Raw genomic sequence first — 15,947 nt, forward strand, 5'->3', positions numbered from 1 at the left:
TAGTATCGGGGATCAAGGGATGTCGGAGGCATTGATCACACTATCACCTGAAGTTTTGGTATAGCTAGTTTAACATTTGATTTTGGCATGTATAGGGACTTGAATCTTTTGTTTAGTGTCTTGTTAGTTTGGCCACAAGGGTTGGCTCATATGAAGGATGTGATATTCATTTTGTATAGGCCATTAATGTTGGCTAATATTGAATATTATTAAATGCACTTGATGTAAATTTCTCATGGTTGTGGTTGATTTGGTTATATGTGTTATGCTTGGATTGGTTTTGGTTGATATTGTGTAGGTTTGTGCAAGTAAAGGTGGCAAAAAGGCTTGGTAAATAGCTTTATTTTTGTCCACACAGGCAGACACACGGGTGTGTGTCTAGGCCGTGTGTGACACACGGTCTGCCCCAAGAGCGTGTAGTCTGGCCGTGTGTCCCTTGCACCTCAATTTTACAAGTCAGTATGCATGGTAGTAAACACATGGGTAGAGACACGGCCATGTGTCTCAACCATGTGGAGGACACGGCCTAACACACAGGCGTGTGCCTTGGTCGTGTGCCCTTAATTGGTTGATAACGTCAGAAATAAAATGTCAAGGTTTTTGTACATGAGCTAAGACACGGGCGTGTCATGGCCGTGTGAAGGAAATGGGCCATGGATACGGGCATGTGTCAGGACGTATGAAAACCCCTGTAGATTCGAATCAAAAAATAAATTCGCACGGGATAGGGACACGGGTGAGCCTCTATATGTTCAGGCTGTGTGAGTCACACGGGCCTTCAACATGGCCATATTAATAAGACACATGGGCGTGTCACCCTTCCACATGGGCGTGTGCCCCTGTGAGCTTGAAATTTTACAAAGTTTTTTAGAGTGCACAGATTAGCCCCGAATCAATTCCAAAGTGTATTTCGGGCCTCGTAGGCCTATAGTAGGGACATTAAGGTGTTATGAAAAGTTTAAATTTGGAGCGAAATTTCATATCCAGGAAATGTATGTTTGCATACTTGTGTAATGGGTGTTATAGTCCACTTGTTTATGAAGAGATAATTGAGGTTCCACTTGTATTTGACCTATACCATCAACATTCTATGAATTTAAAATTGATGGAAAAATCGCATTAGAAATACCTGAAATTAAAGGCCTATTATTTTCTTCAGCATTTGGCAAAGAAATAAACGAGGTAATTGAGTCTTTCAAAGGTTCGCTTGCATGTGCTTCCAAATCCTGGACTCCCTACTGTGGCCTACCATAATTTTTATTGGAGGCCTACTTACTGTTGAACAAAAGGGCCAAGTTATTATTAGCCAGATCCAATTGCTGACCCAGGCCCATGTTAGGTCAAACAATGGACTGACTAGCTTGAAGGGAAAAGATCATTGAGTCAAAGGCATGGCCATTAGGCGAATTCATCACCGAAAAATCCATTGTGGATTTCTTAGAACTATTAATCGATCTCTTGCTCGTTGGAGCCTTGATTTAAGAGTTAATTAAAGGGGATTTCCCTTTATTCTTCATAGCCAACTGTTCACTATTAATCACACCTGCTCCTAATGAAATCGCCTCTTAATCAGCTAAATCAGCTAATGAATGGAATCGCGATCCATGAATTTTCTCTCCTTTCAAATTATGTCCTTTTTTGTTTCCTTCCAGATGGACGTGCTTGAACCTCCTCTCCTCCAGCATCTAAGGTCCATACTCCTTTTCTCTAGTGGTCGCAGCAGTGGTAGAAACACACCCCAATGACTCACCCTTCTCAGTCTCCCTTGAGGTCCGTATGTTCGATGAACAGGTTTCTTTAGTATGGCCATAACAACCACATTTAAAACATACCACGGGTAATTTTTCATATTCAATCCTCTGTGGGTTTCCATTAATAGGAATTTTAGGGACCAACAACCACCCTAAATTGACAAAAATAGCCATACGATCATATTGTCCCCTTGCTCTATTGTCTGTGTTCAAATCCAACTTAGTGACCTTGCCTATCATACCCCCGATCTCCATGAGAATCTATTTCTTATAAAAATGACTAGGCAGACTGTAACACCCCTTACCCGTATCCGAGGCCGGGCTAAGGTACAAGGCGTTACCAGACAAACATACAAACATTAAACTAAAATACGAGCCATAAAATTTTATTCATATTTCAAAGCGTTCATTCTCTTACACGTAGTCCCTTATTTGAGTCTACGAAGCCCAAAACATACTTTAGAAAGGGTTTGGGACTAAACTGAGAACTTACAAAAATCTTGGAAATTTCATGCTTTAAGGCTCCACACGCCCGTGTCCCAAAGTCGTGTTCCATACACGGCTGAGACACATGGTCGTGTCTCTGCCTGTGTGGAATATACCTAGGCTATTTTCCAAGTTTTGGTCAACCTTGATCTCTTACACACTTATACAAAATCAAAAGCATATAACATGGTATTCATTTAATGATTAAACATCCTCAATTAAACCACAAACATAGCATTTGTATGTCATCGTGCATGTGTCTCTCATACTCATTTTACCTTGTTTATTATAGTACCACTTATACATTTATACCAAGATTATCATCTTACCAAATATCTTCAGCTTAATCATCAAGCATTCATATTTAAAGCTAGATCATATCTTTATAAAATACCAAGATTCAGATGCGCAGAATAACATGTTTGCCTGAAACATTTCAATTCAATTCCATACCCAACAAGCATTACATTGAGACTAGTCATATATATATATACACATGTCATGATACATAACATTCTCTTTTTGTTTTCTTATAAACACATATCATTTATTTCATTATATCAATATTTCATATACCATAGTTTCCATGTATTCCACATATATTTATTTTCCTCCTCCTCCACTCCATTCCACATCCTTAATGTATATAGCATTCTTGTAAGTACGATTTCACAATTTACTAATAAATGTTCACATCAAACTGTCCACACGAGTCATAGTCACTTAATTATTTATAATTCGAGCTACAGAGCTCCAAATTAAGATCTGTAAATTTCCCCTGAAACTAGACTCACATATCGTTCCACCATAAAATTTTCATAATTTATGGTTTAGCCAATTAGTACATTTTATTCATTAAAATTTCCCCTGTTTCACTTTCTAACAGTTCTAACTTCTCTTCACTAAAAACTAATTATCTCAAAGTACAAAACTCGGATAATGTTCTTGTTGATTTATATTGAAAATAGACTCATTATGGATTTTAAAAATATAATTTCGAGCCTCTAATTATTTTTCTCCAAATTTTTGTGATTTTCCAAAGTCAGAAAAGGGGATCACGTAATCATTCTGAATCAATCTCATGAAAACATAAATATCTAAAAATATAGAACTCTTTTGCTTTCTATGTTTCTTTTATATGAATATAGACTCGTTAAGCTTTAATTTTATATCTCATTCAGTCTCTGATTCAATTTATACTATTTTTGGTGATTTTTCAAAATCACGTCACTTCTACTGTCCAAAACAGTTTTATTGCTAATTCACTCTTTCACACTTTCTTTGTATTAACCTCATTATATCATACATATCACAAATCATTTTCACCACATATCATACATCACAAGTATAGGCCCATGATCACAAGGTCACCATAAAATCATCCTCATGTATAACTTACTTGTTTATAACCTTACCACATCCTGGTCACTTAGTGAACACATCACTCATATTACCAAGTTCCTGCACATATTCATCACAAAACTTACAAAGCAATACATAGAGGGTCTCCCGTTGAACACTTCGGATCAATCCTCGATACTCGGTGGTTTCAGCACATAGCTCCACCCATCATATAGTTCGGCTCTCTTGTACATATGGTGAACACTTAGTACCACCCATGTGACCTAGCCAGTTTATCTCGTAGCTCTCTTGTCTACATGGTGTCCTTCACTTGGAACCACGCATGCGACCTAGCTACATATATCCCGTAGCTCTCTTGTCTACATGGTGTACACATAGTATCACCCATGCGACCTAGCTACATCGTAATGTCTTGTAGCTCTCTTGTACACATGATGTGCACTCAGCACTATACATGTGACCTAGCTACAGACCATCTGTATCATCCAATCTTTCCGAAGGTTCAACCGGGATTTCTCTCTCTTTTCCAACAATTTCACCAATCAAGTAATTATCCACAAACATATTTCTAATATTTTTATAAAATATCATAATACAAGTAATAGTGATGTATTACTTACATAAAAACTTACATCTTATTTAATATCAATGCAATAACATTAAATTACACATTGTCTTATTAAAAATCATATGAACTTACAATTTCCCATAATATCCATAATCATAGAAATCACATTTATGTATGATAATTCAATGCACTTCATGTACCATAGACATATTTTTAAATCAATTCATAAACTTGGCACCATAATCATTTAATTTAACATAATTCAATTAATTCGCTAAATTTAACTTTCAAATATAAATTACAGCATTATTGTTGTATTATTATCATACCAACTTACATACTTTCAACACCTCGGAGATCATAGTAAATATATCAATTTTACATTGAAACATGCATAAATTAATGCATATTATACATATGAACTTACCTTGATATTAAAACGGCCATTTTACCAACTTTCCCAATTTTCAATTTTTCTCTCATTCTAGGTTCAAATCTCGTTTTCCAGGATCTAAAACATCATATTTTACTTATTTAATTAATTTACTATTCAAAACAGTCCTTAACTCAAACTTTGGAAAAATTACAATTTTGCCCTTAAACTTTTGCATATTTACACTTTTTCCCCTAGGCTCGGGAATTAAACTTCATCCCTTATTCTTATTTTTTATGACATGATGATCACTTTTCCCTTCTATGGCAACATCAAATTCTCACTCTAACATATACTTATGACTATTAGGTATTTTTACCGATTAAGCCCTTTCGCTCGTTTTCACTTAAAACCGAGTAGCACAAGTTGTCTAACATAATTTAAAACCTCATATTGTATTATAAAACACCAGAATACACAAATTTTACCTATGGGTATTTTTCCAAATATGAACCCTAGGTTGAATTATTGCTAGCATAAGCTAAATCAAGTTACCGGGACTCCAAAAACGTAAAGAACTTGAAAAACGGGGTTAGAACGGACTTACAATTGAGCTTGGGAAGCTTGAAAACCCTTGACATGGAGTCTCCCTTGGTATACACGTCCATGGTGAAGAAGATGAGAAAAATTGGCTTTTAATTTTGTATTTTAATTCATTTTACCCCTAAATGACCAAAATACCCTTACTACTAAACTTTCCAAAAATTCCATCCATGTCCAATTTTTGTCCATAACTTAGAAATTGGTCAAATTTCTATTTAAGACCTCCTAATTAATATTTCAAATCAATTTCATACTAGAAACTTCTAGAATGCAAGTTTTGCAACTTTTTCAATTTAGTCCCTAACTTCGAATTAAGCACTTTATGCATAGAATTTCTTTACGAAATTTTCACACAATCATGAAATCATATCATAGACCTCAAAATAATCATAAAATAATTATTTATATATCAGATTTTGTGGTCCTGAAACCTCTGTTCCAACTAGACCTAATTTTGGACTATTACAACTCTCCCCCCTTCAGAGATTTTTGTCCTCGAAAATCTTACTGGAGTGAGGTTTAGTATCTTTCTCATAATTTCCAGCATTACTAACTAATTATTTTCAAGACGGTACTTTCAGAAACACTCTGTCATCAATTTAAATCCCAAGATAACTCAGTAAACTCTGATATTTCTCTAACTCTGTCCTTCACTTGTCAACCATTCTCAGACTCTGGTCATATCTATAATTATTTTATCACCGAACTCTTTGATTCCACACTTAGGAACATAGTCAACATGATTCTCATGAATTTCCGTTATATACACCTCATCGGTAAGGGGGTGAGGTCGTACAGTCTCTAACTCGATTCTGACATATATCTATATGACACATTTTTTCATTATCCACATATGTCATTATAATCATACTATCCACTTCAAACAATTTATTATTCATACCTGTCTTACATAAAATTTCCAATTATCTCATTTCAAACAAGTGCACTCACTCATACATTCTATGAATTTTGAATAACTTTAATCATCACATTTACTAATTAATTTAGTCAAGCATGCAACAGCATATGAAGACCAAACAAATATGAATAAATATATCACTATATAAACTTTCATCTCACATATTATCACATATACATATATCATGAATTCTTATTCATACCTTTCCGAGTTTAACACATCATAGTTACACTTTATTCAAATACTTCAATATCGCTATCAAATGGTCAGATGTAGCTCGGTTGGAGAATATTTCATTTTAAACAAAATAGTCCTTATTAGTGTCGGGAGACATCACACTATCACATATTTGTGGCATGTATAACTAAACTCTTACACTTGCTATGCTAGTCCGAGAATCAACTAAACCTGCTCTGATACCACTAAATGTAACACCTCTTACCCGTATCCGAGGTCGAGCTAAGGTACGAGGTGTTACCAGACAAACATACAAACATTAAACTAAAATACGAGCCATAAAATTTTATTCATATTTCAAAGCATTCATTCTCTTACACGTAGTCCCTTATTTGAGTCTACGGAGCCAAAAACATACTTTAGAAAGGGTTTGGGACTAAACTGAGAACTTACGAAAATCTTGGAAATTTCATGCTTTAAGGCTCCACACGCCCGTGTCCCAAAGTCGTGTTCCATACACGGCTGAGACACATGGTCGTGTCTCTGCCTGTGTGGAATATACCTAGGCTATTTTCCAAGTTTTGGTCAACCTTGATCTCTTACACACTTATACAAAATCAAAAGCATATAACATGGTATTCATTTAATGATTAAACATCCTCAATTAAACCACAAACATAGCATTTGTATGTCATCGTACATGTGTCTCTCATACTCATTTTACCTTGTTTATTATAGTACCACTTATACATTTATACCAAGATTATCATCTTACCAAATATCTTCAGCTTAATCATCAAACATTCATATTTAAAGCTAGATCATATCTTTATAAAATACCACGATTCAGATGCGCAGAATAACATGTTTGCCTGAAACATTTCAATTCAATTCCATACCCAACAAGCATTACATTGAGACTAGTCATATATATATATATATGTATACATGTCATGATACATAACATTCTCTTTTTGTTTTCTTATAAACACATATCATTTATTTCATTATATCAATATTTCATATACCATAGTTTCCATGTATTCCACATATATTTATTTTCCTCCTCCTCCTCTCCATTCCACATCCTTAATGTATATAGCATTCTTGTAAGTACGATTTCACAATTTACTAATAAATGTTCACATCAAACTGTCCGCACGAGTCATAGTCACTTAATTATTTATAATTCGAGCTACAGAGCTCCAAATTAAGATCTATAAATTTCCCTGAAACTAGACTCACATATCGTTCCACCATAAAATTTTCATAATTTTTGGTTTAGCCAATTAGTACAGTTTATTCATTAAAATTTCCCCTGTTTCACTTTCTGACAGTTCTGACTTCTCTTCACTAAAAAATAATTATCTCATAGTACAAAACTCGGATAATGTTCTTGTTGATTTATCTTGAAAATAGACTCATTATGGATTTTAAAAATATAATTTTGAGCCTCTAATTATTTTTCTCCAAATTTTTGTGATTTTCCAAAGTCAGAACAGGGGATCACATAATCATTCTGAATCAGTCTCACGAAAACATAAATATCTCAAAATATAGAACTCTTTTGCTTTCTATGTTTCTTTTATATGAATATAGACTCATTAAGCTTTAATTTTATATCTCATTCAGTCTCTGATTCAATTTTTACTATTTTTGGTGATTTTTCAAAATCACGTTACTGCTACTGTCCAAAACAGTTTTATTGCTAATTCACTCTTTCACACTTTCTTTGTATTAACCTCATTTTAACATACATATCACAAATCATTTTCACCACATATCATACATCAAAAGTATAGGCCCATGACTACAAGGTCACCATAAAATCATCCTCATGTATAACTTACTTGTTTATAACCTTACCACATCCTGGTCACTTAGTGAACACATCACTCACTTTACCAAGTTCCTGCACATATTCATCACAAAACTCACAAAGCAATACATAGAGAGTCTCCCGTTGAACACTTCGGATCAATCCTCGATACTTGGTGGTTTCAGCACATAGCTCCACCCATCATATAGTTCGGCTCTCTTGTACACATGGTGAACACTTAGTACCACCCATGTGACCTAGCCAGTTTATCTCGTAGCTCTCTTGTCTACATGGTGTTCTTCACTTGGAACCACGCATACGACCTAGCTACATATATCCCGTAGCTCTCTTGTCTACATGGTGTACACATAGTATCACCCATGCGACCTAGCTACATCATAATGTCTCGTAGCTCTCTTGTACACATGATGTGCACTCAGCACTATACATGTGACCTAGCTACATACCATTTGTATCATCCAATCTTTCCGAAGGTTCAACCGGGATTTCTCTCTCTTTTCCAACAATTTCACCAATCAAGTAATTATCCAAAAACATATTTCCAATATTTTTATAAAATATCATAATACAAGTAATAGTGATGTATTACTTACATATAAACTTACATCTTATTTAATATCAATGCAATAACATTAAATTACACATTGTCTTATTAAAAATCATATGAACTTACAATTTCCCATAATATCCATAATCATAGAAATCACATTTATGTATGATAATTCAATGCACTTCATGTACCATAGACATATTTTTAAATCAATTCATAAACTTGGCACCATAATCATTTAATTTAACATAATTCAATTAATTCACTAAATTTAACTTTCAAATATAAATTACAGCATTATTGTTGTATTATTATCATACCAACTTACATACTTTCAACACCTCGGAGATCATAGTAAATATATCAATTTTACATTGAAACATGCATAAATTAATGCTTATTATACATATAAACTTACCTTGATATTAAAACGGCCATTTTACCAACTTTCCCAATTTTCAATTTTTCTCTCATTCTAGGTTCAAATATCGTTTTCCGGGATCTAAAATATCATATTTTACTTATTTAATTAATGTACTATTCAAAACAGTCCTTAACTCAAACTTTGAAAAAATTACAATTTTGCCCTTAAACTTTTGCATATTTACACTTTTGCCCCTAGGCTCGGGAATTAAACTTCATCCCTTATTCTTATGTTTTATGACATGATGATCACTTTTCCCTTCTATGGCAACATCAAATTCTCACTCTAACATATACTTATGACTATTAGGTATTTTTACCGATTAAGCCCTTTTGCTCGTTTTCACTTAAAACCGAGTAGCACAAGTTGTCTAACATAATTTAAAACCTCATATTGTATCATAAAACACCAGAATACACAAATATTTACCTATGGGTATTTTTCCAAATATGAACCCTAGGTTGAATTATTGCTAGCATAAGCTAAATCAAGTTACCGGGACTCCAAAAACGTAAAGAACTTGAAAAACGAGGTTAGAACGGACTTACAATTGAGCTTGGGAAGCTTGAAAACCCTAGCCATGGAGTCTCCCTTGGTATACACGTCCATGGTGAAGAAGATGAGAAAAATTGGCTTTTAATTTTGTATTTTAATTCATTTTACCCCTAAATGACCAAAATACCCTTACTACTAAACTTCCCAAAAATTCCATCCATGTCCAATTTTTGTCCATAACTTAGAAATTGGTCAAATTTCTATTTAAGACCTCCTAATTAATATTTCAAATCAATTTCATACTAGAAACTTCTAGAATGCGATTTTTGCAGCTTCTTCAATTTAGTCCCTAACTTCGAATTAAGCACTTTATGCATAGAATTTCTTTACGAAATTTTCACACAATCATGCAATCATATCATAGACCTCAAAATAATCATAAAATAATTATTTATATCTCAGATTTTGTGGTCCTGAAACCTCTGTTCCAACTAGACCCAATTTTGGACTATTACATAGACCGGGAAACCGAATCCATGTGAGAACTGAATTTGGATAGGGTAGGTTAGGGTTGAACTCGATGGTCCAAGGTTGGACAGTAAGGTAGTGACCAAAAATAACCCATGGTCCCTGAGAAAGGATTTTGTCATAGTCTTCAGTATTCTGAAACTTTGCAAGAAAAAAGCCATTTTCAACATCCTTTAATTGAAAGGCTTGACGGTCTCCAAATCCTACATAACCTATTTTGCAAGGTCGAGATTCCAAGGTTTTTTCCCAGCATCTTAAGTACCACCGACGTTGACATTTCCTTTTCCAAGAGTTGATAAACTCTTTCCGAAAAATCAATGGAAGGAACCCCATCAATAAAATATTTCTTAACATTCTGCTTCGTAAGGGCGAAACTATCAACAAAGTGCTAGCCATCCTTCTTATTATTCTGATCTAAAGTTTCCTTTCCCACTAACATATCCTTCTATGACAACAAAGGCTCTGATATAGGATCCACAACCATCACATCATCAGAAGACACATTCAAATCCTTGAAGCGAAACTTCTTAGTGCTAGAGTCATCAAGAATAGAGGCATCATCTTCATTCCTATTAGCAATATCAACCGACGAAGACGAGAGCATTTTTTTGAAGATTTTCAACATTCAAGAAAATTTCTTGATATTTCAACTTAAATTCCCTAAGTGATTTGAGAAAAAAAAACTCAAGATTTGATCGACAAAATCTATAGTTGCTAGATTTCCTAATCAATTAACTCAAAGGGATAAAATAAAATAAAATAAAATAAATGTAAAAGGCATCTCTTTGGTTAGGAGTGAGAAAAAAAACACTGAACAGAAACTTGATTCATGCTTGAACGATTTTAGTAAAGCGGAATCATGTTTAAACAATTTTTATTTTACAAATTAAAAAAATTGTAATTACTCGAATTAAATTGATTTTTATTTTTATTTAATTTATAATTAATTTTTATAAGGTAAAAATAAATATTTTATATTTAAAATACTATTTAAAATTTATTGTTCAAAAACATTTTATAAAAGATAAGATAAATTACACCATTAGTTACTAAGCTATATATAAGTTTTTATTTTGGTCACTTAACTAAAATAGTTACAATTTTGTTATTAAATTATTTGAAAGTGTTTCATTTAAGTCGCTAAACTATTCAAAAAAATTTATTTAAATCACTGGGTTGTTAAGTTTTTTTTTCTTAAAGTTCTAAAATCCAAGTTGACCTGACGATTAATGTCGGAGATTGAAAAAAAATTGTTGAATTTTGATTTGCAGGTTCGTGACATTCAAAATCAAATGAGCTGTAGAAGAGAATAAGAAAGAGAGCTTTCGATTGGTGCAAGCAATGCGAGCAAAAAAAGACATATAACATTGTTACTATACTTACTATTACCGACCCGCTACCTGATTACCCGATTAGATCCTAACTCATTCTCTACACGGTTCCCACTTTGGGTTTGCATGGAAGGTGCTCGCACCCTTCTATGAGACAGCACGATGTGGGTTCGCACCATCATATAGGCAAACCCACATCTAGAAAACACATGTTAACCCTAGAGTAGGGTACGTGTCGACATGCATGGGAAGCTACCTATGATATCACATCCATGAACAATAACCATATTATATAAATATACAGTTTAACCCATCACACTCTAAAAGACTCAACAAGGATCAATTTAACAACCTAATGATTTGAAATGAAAACTTTTAAATAGTTTAAAACTAAATTGTAGTTTGTTTTAGTTAAGTGACCAAAACAAAAACTTACCCATAGTTTCGTGATTAATGGTGTAATTTACCCTAAAAGGTATTAATTATTTTCTATTTATTTGAAATTTTAATATTTTAAAAATGTTAATAAAAAAACTTGAAAGCTTAATCTAATAATATCCAAAATTCAACCTATTTTTTGTTAAAATAAAATAAATTAAAAACCCAAAATTTATATGAATAATTGAGAACCAAACTTAATTATTGTAGATGATTCGAGAACTCTAAAAAACACGACTTAACTAACCAAACCGAACTTAGCCATATCTTTGGCTGCTAATATGGAGATGGAAAAGGGAACAAGCATTCCCAGAACTTGAGTAACAAGACAACATACAATAACAACATGATGCAAAGGAAAAACTGAGTAGTACAAGCATATAATATGATGTTGTGTAATCCAATCCAACCATTCAAACTACAAAGGACTGTCTTTATCTAATGAAAGTGCGTATATTGTGGTGATATATATAGTTTCTCTATATGATCAAGTAATGGAGTATGGTCAATTTCTTATCCTCTGCAAATGAATAACAATGTCGTAACCAGAAGCTTGGTGCTTATAACAAGTAAAAAGCCGCCATCACAAGGAATAAAACGTGATAAATTAGACCAATCTTGGAAGCCACACTGGCTGCACCAGTAGCTGGCGAATAGCTTCCTTCAGGTGTGCCTGTTGTGAGAACAACTACTATCCAGTCTCCATCGGAACCAATCCCAACTCCTGTATACTTGGTGTCATTGAGGTTATCATTATACTGAGACTGTGTAAAGTTAGTGAGTACAAGATTTGGAACTAGGTTAGGAACACAAGCAGGCATTACTGCTCCATCCCTTGTGTTGGAGACATTCAAATGGCATTTGGCCAGAAGGTTTGGGTAGTTGGCAAACTGCGGTTCAGTGCCTGGAACGGTGTTGGCACCGGTGGAGTTTGTGCAAGGTTGGTTCTTAAATTGATCTGCTAGTTCATCAGCAAGGCACTCGGCATTGTCATTTTTCTTCAGAATTGTCAAGTTCAATGAAGCCCGGTAATCGTTTATGCCTTTAAGAAGATTATCCTCCTCATCTGTAAATGGTCAAGAATAAAGTCGGTGATTACATATAATATTTGACTGCCATTTCGTATTAGAAAGAATAAACAAAAAAGTTCTATTTTGGGTGTGAACCAAAATGCAAAGAAGATCGATTTTCTTCGCCTCTTGAAACAAAAAGAAAATCATAGTTACATGGCAGAAAATTTCCAGCAAAATAAGTTTATATCCTCCCATGTAGCTAAATTGCTGAACAGCTAAACATCAGAAAGATCCAGTACTGCAACTCATGAAGTTACTCAAAATTCAAACCAAGTAATCCATACAAAAGCCAAATCTCATCAGTCAGCTTAGGATATCAGAGAGAAAACAACATTTTTATTCAAAGGGGAAACCATACAGGCTAATAAAACCCAGATTTCTAGCTATATGACTGCACTCTAGACCCTCCAAACAAAGTCAATCTGAACCCGCATCTAATTCAAATTTGATGGCTCATATTAGCCATAGTTATGATGGTCAGAGCTCAAGGTTAGGTTTAGGACTGTAATACAGCTGAGTCAAAAATCGGATCCAGCTCAGTTAAGTACCATTTTTTGAGATAGAGCTTTGCTCTAGATGAAATCGAACTATTTTTCATACAGGAAGGACAACTTGAAATCTGCATTCTGCTGGAACAGTGAGTCCGAAAATTCTAAGACATATTACATGAAAAATTAGGGAAGTGTTTAGGTTTAGGGTTAACAAAAGGCGAATCCAAAATTCCAAGACATATTACTCCAATTTGGGTGTGAGTATTTCACGAAGATTTTCATGTACTTAAAGAGCTTTTGGTAGAACATATCTACGTACCCATGTCCGGAAATGCTTTAGATATAGATACTTCAAGAGAAAATAAGAGTCAGAGCATGATCTTCTCAACAAGAAACCAAAGATACCAAATAAGCATTATACATGTATATGTTTAAGAATGGGCAGATCAAGTCATTATTTGGAGATCAAACTGCCATATAATTTTTATCAAGAACTAGAGGTGGGATCAACAGCAACTATCCACAAGTAAAAGGATCTGTGAAGTTGAAACTTGAAAAGACACTAAAAAAAACTATAAACAAACAGAATCTTCAATTACATTAAGTTAATTGCTAGCAAAATAAGAATAGAAAATTCTACTACAAGCATCCAATTGAAATCTAAAATGGGTTCATGTACATGGAAGTACCAAGTCCGAAAGAGCAAAAAAAATCTACATTGAATAACCATATAAACAAGCAAAAAAAAATATTTATATCCAATTCCAAAACCCAATTAGCAAATAAGAAGAAATATACAGAAAAGAAACCCCCCCCCACACCCACAAGTTGAAAGCTGAAAACAAAATTTGCTTAAGCAACAAAAAGAAAGGCAGATCCAGAGTTAAAAAAAAAGGAAAGGGAGGTTACCAGTGTCGCAGGAGACAAGGGAGTTGAGGGAGAGAAAGGAAAGGAGGAGCAATGAGAAGAAAAGGGAGAGCTTTGAAAATGCCATTGGGTTGAGGGTGAGATTGATGAATGATGGGAGTTTGAATTAAAAATGGGATATGAGAAAGAAGAATTTGGAAGACCGAATGTAGCTGTCGCACCACTCCTTCAATTCAACAACCGGTAAGTAGAGTGTTTCATGATTTTTTTTTTTAATTATAGGCGCTTGGAACCAATTCTATTTCCGTCGAAGTGGGCATTTAGATAAACTTAGAGAAACTTTTTCCAAGAACCGTAAGTACAAAATAAAAATCTAACATGACATTATTCATTATGATAATATATTTATTAAATTTTAAAAAAATTAAAATAACTAAATTAGAATATAAACACCTATATTGTCCGTGACGTAATTTTGAAAATACGTAGGAGTTGAGAACAAAACCTGTTTTATTATTATAAACTTAAATAAATATTAAAAATTATATTACTTTTTATAGTTAAATTTAAATATAATATTAATTTATTATAAAAATTGTAATTCGAGATGTACTAAACCAAGTCAATTAAAATTCTGTATTGTTAAACTTAAAACAAAGTTTTATATAGTGTAATTCTAGTCCGACATGATTTGGTAGAAATAATTTTTGGGGTAAATTATACCAACAACCACTTAATTTTGGAGTAATTGACAAAATAATTTCATAAGTTTAATTTTAGTCACTCAACTTTAGAAAAATAACAAAACAATCACTAACGTTATCAAAAAGTGATAAATTAGTCACTTATTAACATTTTTCGTTACTTCTTAATTGGACCACTGATGTGGCAAGTTAACTAGCTAATGTGGCCAATTAACTTACCATGTTGGAAATCCAATTAACCCGATTAGTTGACGTGGCAGATTGACATGAAATTTACCCAAAATTTACCTAAAAGAGGGGCCCTGGATGGGAAAAAAATTGGGAAATTTTTTTTGGCAAACGGAACTTGGAAAAGCTCTTGGCTACCATGAAGCTTGGTCTTTTTCTATGGTAGTGAAAATTAAAAATTGACAGCAAAAATGTTGAGGCTGGCATAAAAAAGGTTCCTTGAGGTTGGCATCACAGCCTGTTCATCGGCACCGGTTTGGTCGGAGCTCCTGCTTTTGGCAATGCTATGAAGCTTCAAATCAAAATCAATGACAAAATAATAAAAATCAACAAAAACAAAAATACCGAATATCAAGTATCCAAAATCAAAACAACAAAAAAGGAACAAGAATCCCAAATTGGTATCATCAAAAGAGAGAAGTAAAAAAAAAACAAAAAAACAAAAACTAAAAAAAGGAGAATCAAAACAGAAGAAACCCACACCCATCTCACGTTTTGCAAGTTGGAGAAGTCAAGCCACTTGTTCGATGATCCGAGTGGTCAAGAGTAATGGTTGGTCGAAGAAAAGCTGTGGTCGGAATATAGTGGTGATCAGATGGTGGACAGCGAAGATCTGTTGAAGCCTTGTTTGAAGCTTTAAGGTCTTAATCTTGGGATTTTGAAGGCATTTGGTGATGATGATTGGCCAAAGAAGGCCATGAACGACGACTACTAGAGTTAAGAAAAAGAAAAAGAGAGG

At 33.8% G+C, this 15,947-nt stretch overlaps 1 protein-coding gene across 1 annotated transcript; it reads right to left on the reverse strand.

Moving 5' to 3' along the window:
- Positions 1 to 12,213: 12,213 nt before the first annotated feature.
- On the reverse strand, positions 12,214 to 14,747 carry LOC107888872 (uncharacterized GPI-anchored protein At3g06035). The gene is made up of 2 exons (XM_016813120.2): positions 14,319 to 14,747; positions 12,214 to 12,911 (listed from the first exon to the last, which is right to left on the reverse strand). The coding sequence occupies exons 1-2, from the start codon at positions 14,401 to 14,403 to the stop codon at positions 12,406 to 12,408; spliced, it is 591 nt and encodes a 196-aa protein (XP_016668609.1). The 5' UTR covers positions 14,404 to 14,747; the 3' UTR covers positions 12,214 to 12,405.
- Between the last annotated feature and the right edge of the window lie 1,200 nt (positions 14,748 to 15,947).

This window comes from Gossypium hirsutum, chromosome A09 (genome assembly GCF_007990345.1).
Source record: "Gossypium hirsutum isolate 1008001.06 chromosome A09, Gossypium_hirsutum_v2.1, whole genome shotgun sequence".
Taxonomy (NCBI): domain Eukaryota; kingdom Viridiplantae; phylum Streptophyta; class Magnoliopsida; order Malvales; family Malvaceae; genus Gossypium; species Gossypium hirsutum.